Below are 22,513 nucleotides of genomic sequence, written 5' to 3' on the forward strand. Positions count from 1 at the left end.
ACTCTGTAACGGTACCATTCATTGTTGAGTGGATTCCATGAGGCTTCTTCCTTACGTAATGCTTTCAGAAGGCTTCGAATGTCAGGAGGTGGATGGTGATGAGCGCAGGACTGTGAGGAGAGGAATGAGTTTGAAGGGGGGCTGAAGAAGAGGAACGGGTGTAACTTTAAGCTTGATGTATCTAGTCCCAAAGTCCATTTTGAGTTAACCCATGCTAAACCTGGGTTTAGCTTCGGGATCAACTCAGAGAAGCAGAATGACAAAGGAGAGCAGAATGACAAAGGACATACAGCACTACTATTGCTAGTAGCTGCTGCCTTGTCTGATTTTAGGCTTGTAAAATTCCAGAATCGCATTTTGTGATTGTCTGGATCTTTATATGATCTATTAACAGTTCCATCTGGATTTCGAGCAAAGGGTATAATAATGGAGTGAATTTTTGCAACTCCAGTCTGGTCGGATGACATTTTGTAAACCATAGAACTCCTCCTCAAGGATCTCCACTAGTGCTGTGTCGTTGACTAGCACCCTCATGTTTCCTGCATTCTGTGGAAGTGGTCTTGCGCAATGCTGCTGATGGTGTCATCTTTCTATCATCGTCATGGCCTTAGTTCTCTCTGTCCCTGTCACGTAGAGGTGTGGGTTAGGCCCGCGGAGGGCTTATCGGGGGAACGCATTATCAGATGATTGGCTTTGCTTGACGTTAGCCTTCATTTCCCCTTCGTGCAGGAGAGGGATTTGGCTCTGTCTGCTATTGCGATAGACTATTCCTTTGCAGAGTTACGTTTCTAGCACAACGGTCCTGCTATGAGACACGTGTGTGTTGTGGTTGACCTCAAACCGGGGGTTTATACCAACAGACTAGGGGAATGGGTTCAAAGGACATTTCCTCACAGACCACCTACCCCCATGTGTCTTTGTCCATGTGTGTGCGGGTGTGTGTGTTTACTCAGAGACGGGTAGCTCTGCTGGTACTTTCAGACACAGCCCCGTAATACCGTGTGCATGTTCCACAGAATACTATTATGCAAGCTTTGCAGTTGCCGTGACCACAGCGCAGCATGTCAATCTAAATCCTAAACATCGCTGTGCGGGTTCATCAGACTAAAGATGCTCATCAGGCTTAAAGATGCTCTGTGGAGCACAGGATGTGGAAAGATCTCTTGTTAGGTTTAAATACCACCTCTCTGACGTTTGATTAGAATGCGGCTATATTTAGCCTGCCACTTGGCGATAGGCAGCTCTTTCTGCTTGATTAAAGCAGCAGCGACTTAAGGAGCCATGTTTTGTCACTGACACACTGGCTGGTGAGATCTCAGCCAGTCTCTGCTCATATCAGCTGGTCTCTTTCTTGTCGGGAGGGAGGGAGAGAGGGTGTGTGTGTGTGTATGTGTGTGTGTGTGTATAGAAAATACTTTAATAATAATCTGTCTGCCTCCCCCTATTGTTCTCCTGCTCCTGTTGCCCCGGGAAACCGTGGCTAAACCTTAGGCCTTTTGTCTCAGGCTAGCCGTCTCATGACCACATGACTGTTGTCCATTTCCACATTAATTTCACCTTTGTTTTAACCGGGAGTCATATTGATACCTTGGTCTCTTTTCCAGATTAGCACGGCAGAATACAGAAATACACACAGTAAATATGAACATGCAACCAACGCATAGCCTGCGGTGTCGCACACACTGGCTCAGGGTGTTGCGCTGGGCACGTGTGATTCCACTGCAGTTGGACTGCGCAGAATCACTGCTAGGGGCTACTCATTATGTGATGATTGATTCTGCGCATCGCCTTCGTTCAAACGGATCCCCTCAAACACCCCTGATTGACTGTCTTCTCTCTCATCTCGCTCAAAGGCTTCTTCTAGCAGATAATGGCTGAAACGGGAGCAGCTTCAAAGGCATCTTTAGGTGGTTTGGACCCACTGGAAGTTGGTGAATAGCAGCGTTGAAGTGTCCGCTAGATGCTGATCTCGAGTCAGTTTTGCGTTAACCATAGGGAGGTAAATGTTAAGTTTGAGGGAGGGAAGCTCATCCTAGATCTGTACCTAGGTGGAACTTCACCCCGGAGCGTTCTCATTTGTCTACTGTATCCGGCACTATGCTGTCTATTATATAAATGATGTATTGCGCAGCCATTGTGAGTATGAAAACAACAAAGATATTAAAATAGACGAGAGGGCCGCGTCGCAGCATGTGCTCTTTACATCGAGGGTTATTAAGTCAAAGCGCTGTGCGAATTAAATTCATTTCAATCAGTGATTTTTCTTGGAGTAGAGACTATATATTATCAGAAGGAGGTCCCCTCCCAGTAACTGACACACACACACACACACACACACACACACACTCCTGACGTGGTAGGATAGAATGGCTTTGTGTGCAGAGATCACATGACGTTCTGTTCAATAGAATTCTGATACATTTTCTTCTCGCTCACTGAAATCTCTTTGTTTCTTAGTGAATGCTACTCGGTACAGAAGGATGAATTGTCATTGGACTATGGGCCATAGAGTTTTAGTCTTTAGCCCAATCACGGCGGGCCTCGTCAGAACTTGGCGTTTGGGCTGAGCCGACCCTGAAGGTTTAATAATGAATCTAGGACTGATCAATCGCTAGAGAACAAAGTGATGCATTGTCTAATATTTGGCTCTTTTGGATGCACGATTTGGTCACTCCGTCTGCCTCTTTGTTATTGGCAAGCTCCCCATAGGTCACAAATGGTAAAAATCCTGCCTCTTTGTTGTTGGCAAGCTCCCCATAGGTCACAAATGGTAAAAATCCTGCCTCTTTGTTATTGGCAAGCTCCCCATAGGTCACAAATGGTAAAAATCCTGCCTCTTTGTTATTGGCAAGCTCCCCATAGGTCACAAATGGTAAAAATCCTGCCTCTTTGTTATTGGCAAGCTCCCCATAGGTCACAAATGGTAAAAATCCTGCCTCTTTGTTATTGGCAAGCTCCCCATAGGTCACAAATTATAAAAATCCTGCCTCTTTGTTATTGGCAAGCTCCCCATAGGTCACAAATTATAAAAATCCTGCCTCTTTGTTATTGGCAAGCTCCCCATAGGTCACAAATTATAAAAATCCTGCCTCTTTGTTATTGGCAAGCTCCCCATAGGTCACAAATTATAAAAATCCTGCCTCTTTGTTATTGGCAAGCTCCCCATAGGTCACAAATTATAAAAATCCTGCCTCTTTGTTATTGGCAAGCTCCCCATAGGTCACAAATGGTAAAAATCCTGCCTCTTTGTTATTGGCAAGCTCCCCATAGGTCACAAATTATAAAAATCCTGCCTCTTTGTTATTGGCAAGCTCCCCATAGGTCACAAATGGTAAAAATCCTGCCTCTTTGTTATTGGCAAGCTCCCCATAGGTCACAAATGGTAAAAATCCTGCCTCTTTGTTATTGGCAAGCTCCCCATAGGTCACAAATTATAAAAATCCTGCCTCTTTGTTATTGGCAAGCTCCCCATAGGTCACAAATGGTAAAAATCCTGCCTCTTTGTTATTGGCAAGCTCCCCATAGGTCACAAATGGTAAAAATCCTGCCTCTTTGTTATTGGCAAGCTCCCCATAGGTCACAAATGGTAAAAATCCTGCCTCTTTGTTATTGGCAAGCTCCCCATAGGTCACAAATGGTAAAAATCCTGCCTCTTTGTTATTGGCAAGCTCCCCATAGGTCACAAATGGTAAAAATCCTGCCTCTTTGTTATTGGCAAGCTCCCCATAGGTCACAAATGGTAAAAATCCTGCCTCTTTGTTATTGGCAAGCTCCCCATAGGTCACAAATGGTAAAAATCCTGCCTCTTTGTTATTGGCAAGCTCCCCATAGGTCACAAATGGTAAAAATCCTGCCTCTTTGTTATTGGCAAGCTCCCCATAGGTCACAAATGGTAAAAATCCTGCCTCTTTGTTGTTGGCAAGCTCCCCATAGGTCACAAATGGTAAAAATCCTGCCTCTTTGTTATTGGCAAGCTCCCCATAGGTCACAAATGGTAAAAATCCTGCCTCTTTGTTGTTGGCAAGCTCCCCATAGGTCACAAATGGAAAAAATCCTGCCTCTTTGTTATTGGCAAGCTCCCCATAGGTCACAAATGGTAAAAATCCTGCCTCTTTGTTGTTGGCAAGCTCCCCATAGGTCACAAATGGAAAAAATCCTGCCTCTTTGTTATTGGCAAGCTCCCCATAGGTCACAAATGGTAAAAATCCTGCCTCTTTGTTATTGGCAAGCTCCCCATAGGTCACAAATGGTAAAAAATCCTGCCTCTTTGTTGTTGGCAAGCTCCCCATAGGTCACAAATGGTAAAAATCCTGCCTCTTTGTTATTGGCAAGCTCCCCATAGGTCACAAATGGTAAAAATCCTGCCTCTTTGTTGTTGGCAAGCTCCCCATAGGTCACAAATGGTAAAAATCCTGCCTCTTTGTTGTTGGCAAGCTCCCCATAGGTCACAAATGGTAAAAATCCTGCCTCTTTGTTGTTGGCAAGCTCCCCATAGGTCACAAATGGTAAAAATCCTGCCTCTTTGTTGTTGGCAAGCTCCCCATAGGTCACAAATGGAAAAAATCCTGCCTCTTTGTTGTTGGCAAGCTCCCCATAGGTCACAAATGGAAAAAATCCTGCCTCTTTGTTGTTGGCAAGCTCCCCATAGGTCACAAATGGAAAAAATCCTGCCTCTTTGTTATTGGCAAGCTCCCCATAGGTCACAAATGGTAAAAATCCTGCCTCTTTGTTATTGGCAAGCTCCCCATAGGTCACAAATGGTAAAAATCCTGCCTCTTTGTTATTGGCAAGCTCCCCATAGGTCACAAATGGTAAAAATCCTGCCTCTTTGTTGTTGGCAAGCTCCCCATAGGTCACAAATGGTAAAAATCCTGCCTCTTTGTTATTGGCAAGCTCCCCATAGGTCACAAATGGTAAAAATCCTGCCTCTTTGTTGTTGGCAAGCTCCCCATAGGTCACAAATGGTAAAAATCCTGCCTCTTTGTTGTTGGCAAGCTCCCCATAGGTCACAAATGGTAAAAATCCTGCCTCTTTGTTGTTGGCAAGCTCCCCATAGGTCACAAATGGTAAAAATCCTGCCTCTTTGTTGTTGGCAAGCTCCCCATAGGTCACAAATGGTAAAAATCCTGCCTCTTTGTTATTGGCAAGCTCCCCATAGGTCACAAATGGTAAAAATCCTGCCTCTTTGTTATTGGCAAGCTCCCCATAGGTCACAAATTGTAAAAATCCTGCCTCTTTGTTATTGGCAAGCTCCCCATGGGTCGCAAATTATAAAAATCCTGCCTCTTTGTTGTTGGCAAGCTCCCCATGGGTCACAAATGGTAAAAATCCTGCCTCTTTGTTATTGGCAAGCTCCCCATAGGTCACAAATGGTAAAAATCCTGCCTCTTTGTTATTGGCAAGCTCCCCATAGGTCACAAATGGTAAAAATCCTGCCTCTTTGTTATTGGCAAGCTCCCCATAGGTCACAAATGGTAAAAATCCTGCCTCTTTGTTATTGGCAAGCTCCCCATAGGTCACAAATGGAAAAAATCCTGCCTCTTTGTTATTGGCAAGCTCCCCATGGGTCACAAATGGTAAAAATCCTGCCTCTTTGTTATTGGCAAGCTCCCCATAGGTCACAAATGGTAAAAATCCTGCCTCTTTGTTATTGGCAAGCTCCCCATGGGTCGCAAATGGTAAAAAATCCTGCCTCTTTGTTATTGGCAAGCTCCCCATGGCTCACAAATGGTAAAAATCCTGCCTCTTTGTTATTGGCAAGCTCCCCATGGGTCACAAATGGTAAAAATCCTGCCTCTTTGTTATTGGCAAGCTCCCCATGGGTCGCAAATGGTACAAATCCTGCCTCTTTATTATTGGCAAGCTCCCCATGGGTTGCAAATGGTAAAAATCCTGCCTCTTTATTATTGGCAAGCTCCCCATGGGTCGCAAATGGTAAAAATCCTGCCTCTTTGTTATTGGCAAGCTCCCCATGGGTCGCAAATGGTAAAAATCCTGCCTCTTTATTTTTGGCAAGCTCCCCATGGGTCGCAAATGGTAAAAATCCTGCCTCTTTGTTATTGGCAAGCTCCCCATGGGTCGCAAATGGTAAAAATCCTGCCTCTTTGTTATTGGCAAGATCCCCATGGGTCGCAAATGGTAAAAATCCTGCCTCTTTTTTTCTATCCATTTTGTGCAGATGCTTTGCTCTTCAGAACAAATGTTCACAGAACAAGTAGTGACTGTTAAGAGATTTTTAACAGGACAAGACACGCAGTCTGCAAAGGTTCCCTTATTGTTATCGAACTCGTTTAAAGGTCAGAGCTGATACCTGTAGTTCACTCATGGCCAAGCCACAGGCCCCAATGGCAATATCCTCTTGTCAGTCCAAACAAAGTTTCCCTCGGACTGTGAGAGAGTACCAGCCTAATGGACAGGGCAATCACGACCATGGGCATGATGACAGCCTTTCAGACAGCCCCCTGAGAAAATAAAGCCCTGACTGAGCCTCATCACCTCTGTCATGTAACAGACATTTCTTTAATGGGACACCTTCCCCCAACCCTGGTGTTTTCATCCTCACAGGAACACGAGTGCGCTAAGGTTTTGCACTTTATATAGGAAACAGAGGGGCATTTTGGGACGCACCCAATCATTTTCTTCTTCTTATTTTTTTTAACAAAAAAACGATTGAAACGACTCATCTTTTATTTATGGGTGATGCCATCACATTTTCTTTATTGGAATGTGACTTTTCCCAGCATCTCGTTCCATTAACGCCTTTTAGTGCCGCCGACATATCTAAACTCCACCCATGTCTGTTGTCACGGTGTGAGGCTGGCAGAGAGCGAGCTTATCTGAACCTGCGTCAGTCTGCTGCATTCGGTATAGTTATCACCACTGTATGCCCGGCCAGGGGAGCAGCACAGCATAGCATAGCCTCACTGGCATCATGTATCTGTCGCGATGTCTGGCTGGCTGGCTGGATGGTACCATGTGGTCACACAAGTTACGCTACCTGTGCTCGTGCTATTGGGAGACAGCACACATCACATACATACATATGTTGTTTCAGTTCTGGGCCGTGTTCAGTCTCTTCCAAATACCATCACCTCCCTGAGGGTACATGGAATTACAGACCCAGTGAAGTCATTGGTTGTCCTGAGCTTTTTGATGTGTAAACCCAAAGTGTGTGTGTGTGTGTGTGTGTGTGTGTGTGTGTGTGTGTGTGTGTGTGTGTGTATTTTTGTTGTGTCATGCGCATACATGCCTGAGGCAGTGTGTATGTGCACAGGAGTGTGTTCATTCATGCCTGTGTATTGATCTCTCCGTGTCGTCTTAGTTTGTCAATTCCAGACCTGCACGGTTTGTTGATCCCTTCCTTTTTCTCTCCTCTCTTTTTCTCCTCTCTTTTTCTCTCCTATCTCTCTCTCCTCTCTTTTTCTCTCCTCTCTTTCTCTCCTCTCTTTCTCTCCTCTCTTTCGCTCCTCTCTTTCTCTCCTCTCTCTCTCCTCTCTCTCTCCTCTCTTTTTCTCTCCTCTCTCTCTCCTCTCTCTCTCTCCTCTCTTTTTCTCTCCTCTCTCTCTCTCCTCTCTTTTTCTCTCCTCTCTTTTTCTCTCCTCTCTTTTTCTCTCCTCTCTCTCCTCTCTTTTTCTCTTTCCTCTCTTTTTCTCTCTCCTCTCTTTTTCTCTCTCCTCTCTCTCTCTCCTCTCTTTCCTCAGATCTGCTGAACGGCGCTCAGGAGAAATGTGAGCTTCCCCCCATGGACGGCTTCCCTCACTGTGAGGGCAAAGTCAAGGTCAGCGACATACACACGCGCTCACACGCACACATGCGCACACGCACAAACACACACACACACACACACACAGACACACACACACATCCACTAACCACCAGCAACAGCAGTAATCACAGCCCTCCAGCCCCAGGCCAGAGTCTGCCCGGAGCAGATACCGTCATATCATAAAGGCCATCTGCTCTGTGCGCTGCTCCCAAGCCTCCGCTGGCACCAAGGAAAGGCAGGCATGGCTAGCCGATCACCATTTTTAAAAGAGACAAAACAGGGCTCAAACAGGCTCCCTAGCGGAAACAGATGAGCTGTTTTGTCCTATTTAGCTTCCCTTTGTCTCAAATGTCTATCTCCTTTCTCTTTTTTAAATGGGATTATTTCAACCACATTAAATCTCAAGTGTTTCATTGAGGTTAAATCAGAATGCAGCTTTTCAGTGTATTCTGTTGTGCGTGGCCTAAATGTTTCTGCTGACTAAACTGTTGGCTCGTAAAATAACTTCAGACAGTTTCTTTTATTCCTCTGGCGTTTTTATGGGTATGGTGGAAATCCCAGCTGTCACAGTGCTATATAATACTGTACATGGTACAAACTTCCTACTGGCATCCTTTTCCTTCCTGTTATTGTGCTCTGATGGATGGAATAATTATTATTAGAATAATCTTTCACAAGGTTTTCAGCGGGAACAAAAAACATATTGAAGACTTCTTGCTCCTTCCCATTACAATATACTTCGGAATTCATAAACCCCTGTCGAATACCTTTTCAAGTCAATTGGCTGCACGTGATGTTTTCATCTGCCTTGCGTGACTCATTCCAGGGGACTTACTTGGGTGGCTGTCAATCTCAGTGGAATTATTTAGGGCAGTCTCATATAAACCTACACCGACTCTGCATAGCCTAGTCATTCAAAAACAATGGGATGGAAATCGGATAGAAAAATCTGATGGAAATTGCAGTGATGGAAAGAGGCAATGGCAGGCTACGTCCCAAATGGCAGCCTATTCCCTATGTCGTGCCCTACTTTTGACAAGGGCCCATAATGAATAGGGTGTCATTTGAGACTCAGCCTTAATGTGTCAGTGTTGGAGTGGAACACCATTATTCCTAACCCAGACTGTAAGCCATATTCCCCCGTAGCCTTGGCCAAGTCGTATCCCCACTCTGTGCCTTCACTCTGCTCCTTCACTCTGCGCCTTCACTCTGCGCCTTCACTCTGCTCCTTCACTCTGCTCCTTCACTCTGCGCCTTCACTCTGCGCCTTCACTCTGCTCCTTCACTCTGCTCCTTCACTCTGCGCCTTCACTCTGCTTCTTCACTCTGTTCCTTCACTCTGCGCCTTCACTCTGCTTCTTCACTGGGATTCAGCAGATTTTTTCCCCTTCTTTCTTTAACCTTTGTTTAACTAGGCAAGTCAGTTAAGAACACATTCTTATTTACAATGACGGCCTAGGAACAGTGGGTTAACTGCATTGTTCAGGGGCAGAACGACAGATTTTTACCGTGTCAGCTCGGGGATTCGATCCAGCAACCTTTTGGTTACTTTCCCAACACTAACCACTATGCTACCTGCCGTTTTACACATCTCCATCTGTGAACATCTGAAAACAATGTATTTTTGCAGTTGAATCTCAAATGTCAGCACATTCAACAAAAAACACTTTTTCACTTTCAGTGCCATTGACACTTTGCCCAGAATCACTTTTTTTGTCCCTGTTTCTTTGCTTATTTTGCCTGGTTCTTTTTCTTGGATTGGGTCCACACACACACACATCCCACAGCTCCTACACATGGGATGGGAGGACTGGCCAAGGCATGTGGATTGGTAGGCTAAACTGGAACCTATTGTGTTCAGTCCTGATTGTCTCTCCTCCTCTTCCTCAGTGGATGAAGGACATGTGGCGGTCAGACTCATGCTACACTAACTACGGTGTGGACGGCTCCACCTGCTCCTTCTTCATATATCTCAGCGAGGTGAGTGGTGTCTGTGTCTGTCTGTGCACGTGTGTCTGTGTCCGTGCTCGTGCGCACAGTGGCTACAGTGTGGTTTGATCTACTCATTGACATTCAGTGTTAACAGCCTAGGGGACGTGGAACGCCCCAGCTCTTTACGTATTCATCCACTGCAACTCCACGCGCCCTTGACGACTGAACTATGTACTTGTGAATTATACTACAGCGCAGAATTTTTTTCTAGGAATTGATATGGAAACATGTACTGTAGCATTCTGATGACCCTAGCGAGTACGGTACGCACACGCAAACACAACACTCCAGATGTAAAGCCCATTTATACCGTAGCATTCTGATGACCCTAGCGAGTACGGTACGCACACGCAAACACAACACTCCAGATGTAAAGCCCATTTATACCGTAGCATTCTGATGACCCTAGCGAGTACGGTACGCACACCCAAACACAACACTCCAGATGTAAAGCCCATTAATACCGTAGTATTCTGATGATCCTAGCGAGTACGGTACGCACACCCAAACACAACACTCCAGATGTAAAGCCCGTTTATACCGTAGCATTCTGATGACCCTAGCGAGTACGGTACGCACACCCAAACACAACACTCCAGATGTAAAGCCCATTTATACCGTAGCATTCTGATGACCCTAGCGAGTACGGTACGCACACCCAAACACAACACTCCAGATGTATGAGAAGCTCATTGCTAAGTAGCAATGACTGAAGTGAAGTTTTTAATCAAACTCAAGTCCCTGACTCTTTATGTTGATTATTCTCGGTCAGATGTGGGAGCTGGTCAGATGTGGGAGCTGGTCAGATGTGGGAGCTGGTCAGATGTGGGAGCTGGTCAGATGTGGGAGCTGGTCAGATGTGGAAGCTGGTCAGATGTGGGAGCTGGTCAGATGTGGGAGCTGGTCAGATGTGGGAGCTGGTCAGATGTGGGAGCTGGTCAGATGTGGGAGCTGGTCAGATGTGGGAGCTGGTCAGATGTGGGAGCTGGTCAGATGTGGGAGCTGGTCAGATGTGGGAGCTGGTCAGATGTGGGAGCTGGTCAGATGTGGGAGCTGGTCAGATGTGGGAGCTTATAAATGTTGAGATCAGTGCTTGGGGGAAGTGCAGTGTCATTTTACTCCACTGAAAATACCTGTTGGGAGAGACATGTACCTTATCCATTAAAGGAAAACTCCACCCCAAAACTATATTCTAGTATTTGTTTCATTAGTCCATTGTTGATATAGTCCCAAAATGTTTTGCATGGCAGCAATCAAGATATATCACTTTCAAAATACAGCCAGTATGATGCATTTTGCATCATGTTATGCAACACTCAGCATCATATGATGCAAAATGCATAACACCGGCTGTATTTCTGTATTCTGAACCTTTATATGGCATGAGAACTTGATTGCTGACATGTAAATGATTTTGGGACTGTGTGTGTGGGTGGAATTCTCCTTTAAGGGAGAGAGAGGGTTGCTGCGTACCAAATGCCATCCTATTCCCTATTTAGTACAGTAACTCTGACTAGGGCCCATAGGGAACTTTTAGGTACGCAGCCAGTGAGAGGTCTCTCTATCTCAGTCGGTGTGACTTGCTTTCACAATGGCGATATGCATGTATTTCCATGTAGTATCAGCCTTGTTCGTTCTCTCTCTGCCTCTCTACTTTTGGCCAGAGCCCTACACCCTTTCAGCCAGAAACCCCAAAAGTAGTGCACTATATGGGGAATAGGATGTCATTACAGTAGGGTGGGGCCAAATTGTTTCTCTGTCTATCTCTGTATCTGCACTCAGTGAGGCTGGGCCCACCATTGCTATTCGATGCATCAAACCCCCCCCCCCATCAGAACCTCTGAAGTGAGATCAAAGTGAGCCAGGCCACTGTCGGCATGACATCTGCTTTCACTGAAACAATTACCTGCCTAATGATTTCCTGATTTGCCTCCTATAGGCTCAATCCCAAATGTTACCCTATTTGCTATATATAGTGAATTACTTTTGACCAGGGCCTATATGGCTCTTATCTAACGTAGTGCACCACATAGGGAAGCGGGTGCCATTTTGGGGCACAACCCTAGTGTCCCTTCCTCCCTCCCTCGCCCCTGCGTCCTCCTCTCTCTCCTCTCCGTTGGCAGAGTTCACAGGCCCCATACTCTGTCATATTTTCCATCTCAGTTTGTTCTGATGTTCATGTCATTTTAGGTGGAGAACTGGTGCCCGCACCTGCCGTGGAGGACCAAGACACTGGACGAGGAGGCCGACCGGAGGGGCCAGGTGAGTGTCTGAACTGAAGGGCTTTCCACACTGCCAAGCCGAGACAAACTGAGTATAGTTGCTTGAACCGCGCTGGAAAGGACAACGGGAAAATGAAATGTTAGAGCCAACACAGTTCGGGTTGGCACGATGTGAAAATGACAACGTGATAAGAAAATATCCTAAAACACAATAGTGAAAAGGGCATAAGTGCCAGTCTCTGCACCCTGCTGAAAGACCCAACAGCCTGGCCAGTCCTTTTCACTCTCACCACTCTGGGGACTGGCCAGACAGAATACCCAGCCTGAAGACAAATGCCACAAAAGTCACGAGGGCATTGAATAGCTTTTATAATGTTAGAACATGTGTTCTTTAGAAATGACCTCTTCCACTTGTCTTTTAGCTCAAATGGTACCGACCTAATGTATAAGCAATGTTAGATGCTGCACATAGGCTAACACACACACTGTCTGAAGAGTCGAGTCACTCCAGTGATTGCGTTAGTAACTGACTATAGAGCGGGAGAGGATTTATACCATGACGCCGGTCGCCATGCCAATGGGCACTCGCTTAAATCTCCTTACAGGGCCGTCTGAGGTCAGAACTCCGGGCGTGGCTCGCCGTTATTGACTTTAAATATACTCCTGGTTGTGGATAATGCGATAAGTCCAAATGTAATACTCTTTGCCCCCCTTCGGATGTCCTTTTGTTTTTGAGATCACCATTGATGGTGGCTGTTGTTGTTGTTGTTGTTGACCTGGGCCCATAACGCTATGGGTTAAAAGTAGTGCACTATATAGGGAATAGGGTGCCATTTCGGACACGGTCCCCCAGACTTTTCTCTCCCAGTGATTTCCTGTCCTGATAAGGGATGGTAATACACTGCCAGAGCGTTGTTTCCCCAGCTTTAGCAGCTGTTAATGGCAGGCACGACGACATCTCAACCAAGCCGCCTGTGGGGAAAGCTTTCTTAATTATTGACCCGAGAGAAGCGGAGAAATGTGTAGATTGGTATCGTTGCATTCCTGCGTTCAATGAGGAGCCATACGTCTTTGCAATGCAAAGAGCGCCTGGCAGAACTTGGCACTCTGTAGCTTTAGTGTTTAAGTTGATGAGAATCCCTTCTATGTCCTGTATATCCGATGTGCGTGTTGGAGATTTTGACAGCGTTACAGAATCACTGATCTACAAATGACCTCAAATCCTACATACAGTGGGGCAAAAAAGTATTCAGCCACCAATTGTGCAAGTTCTCCCACTTAAAAATATGAGGGGCCTGCAATTTTCATCATAGGTACACTTCAACTATGACAGACAAAATGAGAAAGAAATATCCAGAAAATCACATTGTAGGATTTGTAATTTATTTATTTGCAAATTATGGCGGAAAATAAGTATTTGGTCAATAACAAAAGTTTATCTCAATACTTTGTTATATACCCTTTGTTGGCAATGACAGAGGTCAAACGTTTTCTGTAAGTCTTCACAAGGTTTTCACACACTGTTGCTGGTACTTTGGCCCATTCCTCCATGCAGATCTCCTCTAGAGCAGTGACGTTTTGGGGCTGTTGCTGGGCATCATGGACTTTCAACTCCCTCCAACGATTGTCTATGGGGTTGAGATCTGGAGACTGGCTAGGCCACTCCAGGACCTTGAAATGCTTCTTATGAAGCCACTCTTTCGTTGCCCGGGCGGTGTGTTTGGGATCATTGTCATGTTGAAAGACCCAGCCACGTTTCATCTTCAATGCCCTTGCTGATGGAAGGAGGTTTTCACTCAAAATCTCACGACACATGGCCCCCTTCATTCTTTCCTTTACACGGATCAGTCGTCCTGCTCCCTTTGCAGAAAAACAGCCCCAAAGCATGATGTTTCCACCCCCATGCTTCACAGTAGGTATGGTGTTCTTTGGATGCAACTCAGCATTCTTTTGCCTCCAAACACGACGAGTTGAGTTTTTACCTAAAAGTTATATTTTGGTTTCATCTGACCATATGACATTCTCCCAATCTTCTTCTGGATCATCCAAATGCTCTCTAGCAAACTTCAGACGGGCCTGGACATGTACTGGCTTAAGCAGGGGGACACGTCTGGCACTGCAGGATTTGAGTCCCCGGCGGCATAGTGTGTTACTGATGGTTGGCTTTGTTACTTTGGTCCCAGTTCTCTGCAGGTCATTCACTAGGTCCCCCCGTGTGGTTCTGGGATTTTTGCTCACCGTTCTTGTGATCATTTTGACCCCCCGGGGTGAGATCTTGCGTGGAGCCCCAGATCGAGGGAGATTATCAGTGGTCTTGTATGTCTTCCATTTCTTAATAATTGCTCCCACAGTTGATTTCTTCAAACCAAGCTGCTTACCTATTGCAGATTCCGTCTTCCCAGCCTGGTGCAGGTCTACAATTTTGTTTCTGGTGTCTTTTGACAGCTCTTTGGTCTTGGCCATAGTGGAGTTTGGAGTGTGACTGTTTGAGGTTGTGGACAGGTGTCTTTTATACTGATAACAAGTTCAAACAGGTGCCATTAATACAGGTAACGAGTGGAGGACAGAGGAGCCTCTTAAAGAAGAAGTTACAGGTCTGTGAGAGCCAGAAATCTTGCTTGTTTGTAGGTGACCAAATACTTATTTTCCACCATAATTTGCAAAAAAATTCATTCAAAATCCTGCAGCGTGATTTTCTGGATTTTTTCCCCTAATTTTGTCTGTCATAGTTGAAGTGTACCTATGATGAAAATTACAGGCCTGTCTCATCTTTTTAAGTTGGAGAACTTGCACAATTGGTGGCTGACTAAATACTTTTTTGCCCCACTGTAACTACTCATCATGTAATGAAGATCAGCGATTCTCTGCCTCCTTGCTCAAACTGATCACGACAAACACAATTGTGCGTGCTCGTTTGTCATCGTCCTGTGCCCCAGGTGGGTGGAGATTTCACTTTAGTCTAAAATGTGCACACTCCGCCCACCTGGAGCTTCTGTCGATCCAAACCTTGTCTACCTACCCCCTTTCAGAGGCTAACGTTCTCTTTCTATAGGGTAAACCTTGAAAGAGGTTAATGGGTTAAACCATAACTCCTAAAGAGTAGGGGTGTCTAACTTGTGTCGTGTCTTCCTAGACGGAGATCCGGACGAGCTTCGAGGAGCTATACCGGGTCACGTCTCGGCGAGAGGAGTTCCGCTGGATGATGCTCCGGATCAAGCGCATGGAAGACCCCTGGATCAACGCCATCCGCGCCCTGGCTGCCAAGCAGAACCTGGCCAAGCGCAAGAGGAAGAAGGTAGGACACGGACACGCTCTCAAACACGTACTCATGTGCACGCACACACATACTCATGCAAGCTTGCACTTAAAACACTTGCACGCACGCACTCACACAAACACACAGCCAAAAATATATTAGCTACTTGGAGAATAGAAGAATAGAGAATATTAGAGAATATAGAGAATATTGGAGAATCAGAACATGCCTTTCTGAACTGAGAATATTGAAACAAGGAAAGTCTATTGTGTTCTGCTACCTGGCCCCAACGATTAGTAATGGAGGTTTCAGTTCCCTAGTGATCTTCAGGACTTCCTCTTTCTGACTCTACGGCTTTTAACAGTGTGGATACTTCCTCTAGTTAGAGTGGAACAACGTCTCTTTGCACCTGAAACTCGAATTCTTCACTATTTTACCAAGAAGTGTACGCTTACATACTCCTTGTAATGGATTTTTAAAACACATGATTGGTGTAAGCATTGGCTTGAGTGAGCAAGAGTACACTTTAGGAGAAGTGGGGAGAATCGGGACCCAGCCCAACCTCTCATGCCAAAGGCTCCGAGCAGGAACAAAGTAGCCTGATCCCAGATCTCTTTGTGCAGTCTTGCCAACTTGGCAAGACCACACAAACAGATCTGGGATCAGGCCAGGAACAAGGAGCCTGCCTCATTTCCATGACCCTAAAGAGTCAAGATAGGCTTGGTCCCAAACGGCACCCTATTCCCTGTAAATTGCAATACTTTTTACCGTAGCCTTATATTCCCTGGCCGACAGTAGTGCACTATATAGGGAATTAGGATGCCATTTGAAACAGTCACAGTGTGCTGAAAGGTTGATTTTTATATTATTACAGTCATAATCCTCTCTCTACCCATTAATCCCTGAACAATGCACCGTGGTGATTGTGTCTCCGTCCCAAATTGCACCCTATCCTCTACATAGTTTACTACTCTGGGACCTGGTCAAAAGCAGTGGACTATATAGGGAATAGGGTGCTGTTTGAGACGCTGGCTAACACGGCAGCTGAAAGTGTGTTGAGAACGTCCATAGAAAGCACAGAACATTGTAAAGTTGGATTCTGTCCCGTGGCTCAGTGTGTTCCCTGGTGAGTAGAAGGAGACTTGTGTGCTCCGATGTTAATAATGATACGTCTTCTGTGGAGCGCATCCTGCGTTCTGCCATGCTGTACTCGGGGACTTGAAACGAGCCTGCCGTTTGAATAGGGAAAATGCCTTATTACATTTTTCCAACCCATTGAATTGCATTTGGATTACTTCACGAACTAAAGACGCACACCCAGATGGTTGGCGATGTGCCCAAACATACTTGAATAAAGAAAGTTACACACTGTATTACACCGTGATTTATTGGGTTGGTAATACTGTATGAATTTCTTAAATGTTGATGATATAACCCATTTCCTTACTTCTCTGTATTGATAGCCCCGTTGGGAATCAAACACGCAACCCTGGCATTGCTAGCGCCATGCTTTTAACCAACTGAGCCACAATGAGAAACAATAGATTTAAACTGAACTGACACCATCCATGCCCATCTCTCTCGCCGTCAGATCCTGGTGCACCTGGGCCTGTTGACCAAGGAGTCGGGCTTCAAGATCGCAGAGAACGCCTTCAGTGGGGGGCCCCTGGGGGAGCTGGTGCAATGGAGCGACCTCATCACCACCCTCTACCTGCTGGGCCACGACGTACGCATCTCCGCCTCCTTGGCCGAGCTCAAAGAGTAAGTGTGTGTGTGTGTGTGTGTGTGTGTGTGTGCGCACCCATATCTGGGTGGTGTTCAGTGCAGAGTACCGTAGCGAAATTGCTAAAAACGTTTTCCAACGTAAAATTATGAAAGGCGTTTCTTCTTGAACAGTTCTAGGATCATAATGAATAAGGTTGGGACTTGATCCTAGATCAGCAGCACTCCTACTCTGAGACACTTTATGGATACAGGTCCAGGTCTCGCCTGTCCATGTAGTCTTATTCATTGTGCTCTAAAAAGCTAAACTGATCCTAAATCAGCAGCACTCCTACTCTTGAGATGCTTGATACATACAGCCCCTGGTATTACCTCCCCAAGGACACCTATGGAATGAGCAGCCGAAGCTAAGTACAGCTAAAGCTAGTGTAATGTGAGGTGTTTGCAACCCACTTGCTTCTGAAAAAACACCCACATGTTCTTTGTGTGCTCTAGTCCCGCTTCGTTAGGTAAAACCTGTCTCACATTGCTTCCTATTTGCATAAGAGGGGTTTACTGTGTGTAAACAATCCATAGCTTTCTTCTCTTTGTTTGTTGTGTGTTTACATCATGTTGTTGCTCTCTTTTTGTAATATATTACAATACCACGTTACTGTCCATGTTACAGTGAATTTAAAACTGTTCTCAACCCCAGAGCCCTGGTCACAAGTAGTGAACCATATAGGGGAATATGGTGCCATTTCAGATACACCCGGTGTGTCCTAACTAAGCCCACTCCCTCGTGCAGGATCATGAGGAGAGTGATGGGGAACAAGTCCAGCTGCCCCACCCAGGGGGACAAGGTGGTGGAGCTCATCTACATTGACATTGTGGGCCTGACCCAGTTCAAGAAGACACTGGGGCCCTCCTGGGTCCACTACCAGTAAGTACTCCATATATATATATATATCTCTGTCTCCCTGTCTGTCTGTCTCTGTCTGTCTACACATCCACCTCATCTATGGGCTGGGACATGTGATGTTTTTAAAAATTGTATTTAACTAGGAAAGTCAGTTAAGAACACATTTTTATTTACAATGACTGCCTACCCTGCCCAAACCCTAACCCGGATGATGCTGGGCCAATTGTGCGCAGCCCTATGGGACCCCCAATCACGGCCGGTTGTGATACAGCCTGGAATCGAACCAGGGTCTGTAGTGATGCCTCTAGCACTGAGATGCAGTGCCTTAGACCACTGCACCACTCGGGAGTGTGTGTGATGTTGTTCATTTAGTTAGATGGAGAGCGAGAGAGAAGTTACTTACACATCTCCTTCCTAGAAGAACACCTATCAACTAACACAACTCATCTCACATACACATGGTTCTGAAATCTATCTGACTCGATGGTTCTGAAATCTATCTGACTCGTCATACAATGCCTTAGTTAAAAATATGAGCATCCTAGTTTTTCATCCAATGAGTTTCCTGGTATCCTCGTTTACGCCTGTGTCAGGGGGTATATTTGATTTGATTTGATCTCTTTGGAATCCGCATCCTCCTTGCTGCTCTGACTAATTGGGAAGTGGGAACAGTGTCAGGCTCTCTGTCTGTGTCCCTCTGAGTCTCCCGAGGCTGTATCCCTCCCTGTAGGATACCAAGCATTGCTGGGGCACGCTGTCAGACTGTTCGCCCACCGCTCATTTACTGATTGGAGAGAAGCGGAGAGAGGTTGGCGGGATGAAAAGAGGCCTATTTCCTGCAGCTCATTTGATACCTGGTGGGGTAGCTATTCAGGAGGCAAAGACCCAGGCACAGAGGGTGGGACCAGATGTGATTTACACACTCATTAGCATCTGAATGAGTAGGCTGAGACTAAGGCCCAGGCTGGGTTGACATTTGAGTCATTTCGCAATATGCTCTTATCCAGAGCAACTTACAGTAGTGGGTGCATACATTTTCATACTTTCTTCTCGTACTAGTCCCCCGTGGGAATCGAACCCACAACCCTGGTGTTGCAAGCGCCATGCTCTCCGAGGTGGGCCTGCTCCCCCTGCCTGGATGGGTGGATGGGTTTTTCTTCTGTAAGCCCCTAATTTTCTTTTCAAGCTAACAAAAGTCTTCAGGTCTCATGCAAGGCTTCTCATCGAACAAGCTCACTATCATGTGAACCAGCTCTGTTACAGTGGCTGCCATCAAACTGTTCTTTCACTGGGCTAAAATTGCATTACGTCTGAGCACAATTGTTTGATGTTCCAATGTTGGTAGGCCGTTTCCACGGGAACATCAGGTCAAGGTTTTAACTCTTAATGGGGAGCGGTGGTCATGGTTGTGTCGTCTGTTAATGTGTCTGTTTTCTGCCCACTCTCTAATGTGCGCGTGCGTTTGTCCGCTCCACTGATAAGACTGTCTGAACCGGCACCTTGTACTCCTTGCCAATGATCTGAACAATGTTTGAATTACAACCTTTGTCTCCAGTCGACAACAATCTCATTTGAAAGACTTTCACCTGCATCTCTCTCTCTGTCTCTCGCTCTCTTTCACTCTGATAAACTCCTAAGAATGTTGTACTGTGTCTGACAATACACATGTGTCTCAAAAAGAAGAGATTTGCATGCTGCGGCTTTAGTCCCACTGGTCTTAAGTGGGACTAATTGTTCCTCTGAAGTATCCCAACGGTGTGGTTGGAGGTTGTTACGAGAACTGCCTTGTGAGAACAAGAAGTCAGGTTCGCTAATAGCCCCAAGATTTCCTTTCTCGTGTCAACACTTTTTGTTTGTTTCGGGTTTGCATTCTGTTTCATCTTGCTCTGAGGAAATTGACTGGGATGCATCCCAAACGGCTCCCTATTCCCTTTATTATGCATTTGTTTTGACCAAGGCCCCTGGTCAAATGTAGTGCGCTATTTAGGGAATAGGGAGCCGTTTGGGACACATACTCAACCTTTTTTACAGACGGTGTGGTCGTAATGCAGGTTCCAGCTGGCATTTTCATGAGTGTATTGATTAATTCCTCGTTATACATATCGGTGAAGACATTTACATTTGGCCACTTGATTCAGTGTTGATTTTGTGACGTGCACTTCCAGGAAGGTTATAAGATGCCTCGGTTTTGCTGCAACTTCAGGCAAAAGTTCTGTTGAAAGTGCATTTAGATTTTTAAGCCCGACGAATCACGTCATGGAACAGTTTGGTCTCATAGTTATCTAATCCTGTCTTGTTTACGTTCTTACATATGTCCTCTCCTTCCTCCTCCTTGTCTATCCAGCTCTCTCCCTCTCTACTTAAAGCGATGCTCCAGAACCTTTGTATAATTTCAGCCAGTAGTTTTGAAAATGGTGCTCACGAGCCAAAACGGGTCCCTGTTTTTTTTGTGTGTACTACATCATTATTTTTTTGTGTACTATGTCATTATTTTTTTTGTGTACTACGTCATTATTTTTTTGTGTACTACGTCATTATTTTTTTGTGTACTACGTCATTATTTTTTTGTGTACTACGTCATCCAATTGTGATTCATTACGTAGAATATGTTACTGTTTGCAATTCCTATAACATGTTGCATCCAATTCGTACAATATGTTACAAATTTGTCGTGCTTAAGATCCTGGACTGCATCTTGAAGTGTCTTTCATTTTCCAGCCTCTCCAGAACAGCTTCTAATATAGAACAATTCTACATTAATGTGAATGCCACCATGATTACGGATAGTCCTGTATAATGATGAGTGAGAAAGTTAAACGCACAAATATCATACCCCCAAGACATGCTATCCTCTCACCATTACAGTAAGAGGGGAGGTTAGCATTTTGGGGGGTATGATATCAATACTAACCTCCCCTGTTATTGTAATGGTGAGAGATTAGCATGTCCCCCGTCATTGTAACGGTGCAATGTTAGCCTTTCTTGGGGGTATGATATAAAATGCTAATCCCTCCTGTTATTGTGATGGTGAGAGGTTAGCATGTCTTGGGGGTATGATATAAAATGCTAATCCCTCCTGTTATTGTGATGGTGAGAGGTTAGCATATCTTGGGGGTATGATATAAAATGCTAATCCCTCCTGTTATTGTGATGGTGAGAGGTTAGCATATCTTGGGGGTATGATATAAAATGCTAACCTCTCACCATCACAATAACAGGAGGGATTAGCATTTTATATCATACCCCCAAGACATGCTAACATCTCACCATTACAATAACAGGGGAGGTTAGCATTTTGGGGGGGTATGATATTTTTGCATCTAACTTTTTCACTCATCATTATTCAAGATTCATTCTGGACTATCCATAATCATGGTAGCATCCACATTAATGTAGAAGTGTTCAGAAACATATTATATTCTTATTTACAATAAAAGTGACTCCAAAATGTTCACAATACATTATTTGCCATTCATTTCTATTGGGCACAAAATAATCATGGTAGCATCCACATGAATGTACAAGTGTTAAAACATGTATTATATTCTTATTTACAATAAAACCTCATAGTCATTGTATCATTTCAAATCCAAAGTGCTGGAGTACAGATCCAAAACAGCAAAACATGTATCACTGTCCCAATACTTTTGGAGCTCACTGTAGTGCACTATTTTGACCAAAACCCTATGGGACTCTAGGAAATAGGGTGCCATTAGGGAGCAATCTGAGTCTCAAGAGGGAAGAGAATTTGAGACTGGGGATTGTGTTCTAAGTGGTGGAGTTGTTCAGGCCAGTGAAAGGACTGTAGGGAGAATCCCAGTGGTCGGCTCAGCAATATTAGTGGTTTTAGAATGAATGAGTGCAAGCCGCCTATCCTGTCCTGTCACTCTTCTTCCCTCTCGTGCACACACACGCAGGCAGGCACACACACACACACAAGCAGGCACACACGGAAACACACAGATGCAGGCAGGAACAAACACACATTCACTCGTTCTTTCTCTTCCTCTTTCTGTATCGATCTATGTATTGGTCTATCTCTCTCAAACACTCTCACTACAGAAAACCAATGCTTGCTTCAGTCATCCTATCGACTGTAATCATTATTTGCTGGCTATAATACGCTATAATTTCAGTTTGTCTAATTCTCAATACTACATGGGAATCATTATAGACACATGACTGATATCTTAAAGGCGACCGTTTTGTACTCCTTGCCACTGATCTGAACAATGTTTGAATTACAACCATTGTCTCCAGTCTACAACAATCTCATTTGAAAGACTATTTCACCTGCATCTCTCTCTCATAATCTCCTAAGAATGTTGTACTGTGTCTGACAATACACACACGTCTCAAAAAGAAGAGATTTGCATGCTGCGGCTTTAGTCACACTGGTCTTAAGTTTCCTCATTGTGAATCCATTTCCCCTATTTCCTGAGCATCTTGAGACGACACACACACACACACACACACACACACACACACACACACACAGTGTCTTTTTCTCTTTTCTTTCTCTCTCTCTTTCTCACGCATGCACACACCCACCCACCCACCATCTGCGAAACATCTGCCTGGTCAGGAGTGGCCTTGCCTGGGCTGCCAAACTGAGCTTAGCCGGCCCCTCTGGTACTCCTGGCTCCTCATCAATT

General features: G+C 45.1%; 1 protein-coding gene across 1 annotated transcript in view; it reads left to right on the forward strand.

Moving 5' to 3' along the window:
- Positions 1 to 22,513, forward strand: part of LOC110527561 (alpha-1,6-mannosylglycoprotein 6-beta-N-acetylglucosaminyltransferase A) — a 118,073-nt gene that overhangs the window by 46,533 nt on the left and 49,027 nt on the right. Inside the window, exons 4-9 of the mRNA XM_021608927.2 lie at positions 7,701 to 7,777; positions 9,656 to 9,745; positions 11,948 to 12,019; positions 15,113 to 15,274; positions 16,827 to 16,996; positions 17,745 to 17,879. Coding sequence (XP_021464602.1) covers positions 7,701 to 7,777; positions 9,656 to 9,745; positions 11,948 to 12,019; positions 15,113 to 15,274; positions 16,827 to 16,996; positions 17,745 to 17,879 — 706 coding nt within the window. The remainder of the gene's footprint in view (positions 1 to 7,700; positions 7,778 to 9,655; positions 9,746 to 11,947; positions 12,020 to 15,112; positions 15,275 to 16,826; positions 16,997 to 17,744; positions 17,880 to 22,513) is intronic.

This window comes from Oncorhynchus mykiss, chromosome 7 (genome assembly GCF_013265735.2).
Source record: "Oncorhynchus mykiss isolate Arlee chromosome 7, USDA_OmykA_1.1, whole genome shotgun sequence".
In the NCBI taxonomy this organism is placed as follows: Eukaryota; Metazoa; Chordata; class Actinopteri; order Salmoniformes; family Salmonidae; genus Oncorhynchus; species Oncorhynchus mykiss.